Below are 1,046 nucleotides of genomic sequence, written 5' to 3'. Positions count from 1 at the left end.
GCCTGCCTGACTGAAGAGTTATTGGCCTGTCATGACCTTTTGGTAGCCAAGCTGTGAGTTCATCAGCCAGTGTAAAATCACCCCCCTGGCCACATGCCACCGTGTGTCTCGTCTCAGGCAAGCCTCGAGCCATGTCCCGTAAGGAGCCTGGCAAGGTATTTCTGCTCCATGCCACTCTCCCACTCTGCCAAGCTCGTTATACATGGGGTGGGCGGTGGCACCGACGTGCAGCCTGCAGAGCTCGCTCGCGCTGCTTGCCCATCGCTCTGCCCTGGGTTTGCATTCTCATTTCAGCCTGACCACACTGTCACACTCCAATGGTTTCTACACGAGCTGAGAAATGGGTAACACGGCCACCATGTTTCAACTAACTCACCCTTGATTTATCAAGCCACAGCCTTAAAGGAAGTACAAATTTTTTTTTATTCAGAGGATCACAGCAAGAGACACATGGCTGCTTTCCCTGGCATAGTTTCCCAAACATTCACATGCAGGTTTTGAAAACATCAAGTACGCTTCAAGAATTTGGAAGACGCACCATCATAAGCAAAACCTGCCTGAGACATCAGGATTTCTGCCGGAGCAGCGGCCCCCTGCGAGAGAACCAGGTGGGAGCGCAGCGAGGTGTGGGAAGCGGCCGGGCGGCAAACACCACGGCACTCTGCTTTATCCAAGGACATCCTTGGGGACCTTCTGCAGAAGCAACTCGATATCATCCTGGATCTTGATGGTTTCGAAATGCCGGCTGTAGCGTTTGAAGGGCACGCCGTCGGGGCCGATGAGGAACTTCTCAAAGTTCCAGGAGATGTCGTTGCGGCACACCGGGGACCAGATGATGTACTGCGGGTTGGTCATCAGCGAGGAGGGGTCGTCGTGCGGGAAGGGCAGCGCCTCTTTCAGGAGAGTGAAGAGGGGGTGCGCGTCCTTCCCGTTCACCTCGCACTTCTCGAACATGATGAAGTTGGGCTTGTACCCGTTGCCAGGACGAACGTACTCCAGCGCGCGCAGGATCTCCTCGTTCTTAGAGTTTTCCTGCGAAAACAAAG

General features: G+C 54.5%; 1 protein-coding gene across 1 annotated transcript; it reads right to left on the bottom strand.

Annotated features, from left to right (window-relative positions):
- Positions 1-665: 665 nt before the first annotated feature.
- Positions 666-1,029, bottom strand: LOC103775369 (glutathione peroxidase 1-like). The gene has a single exon (XM_008942815.1). The coding sequence runs from the start codon at positions 952-954 to the stop codon at positions 667-669; it is 288 nt and encodes a 95-aa protein (XP_008941063.1). The 5' UTR covers positions 955-1,029; the 3' UTR covers position 666.
- Positions 1,030-1,046: the final 17 nt, after the last annotated feature.

This window comes from Merops nubicus, unplaced genomic scaffold (assembly GCF_000691845.1).
Source record: "Merops nubicus isolate BGI_N331 unplaced genomic scaffold, ASM69184v1 scaffold45106, whole genome shotgun sequence".
NCBI classification, from domain to species: Eukaryota; Metazoa; Chordata; class Aves; order Coraciiformes; family Meropidae; genus Merops; species Merops nubicus.
Note: the sequence above shows the minus strand (reverse complement) of the source record. Positions and strands in the feature narration are given on the sequence as shown.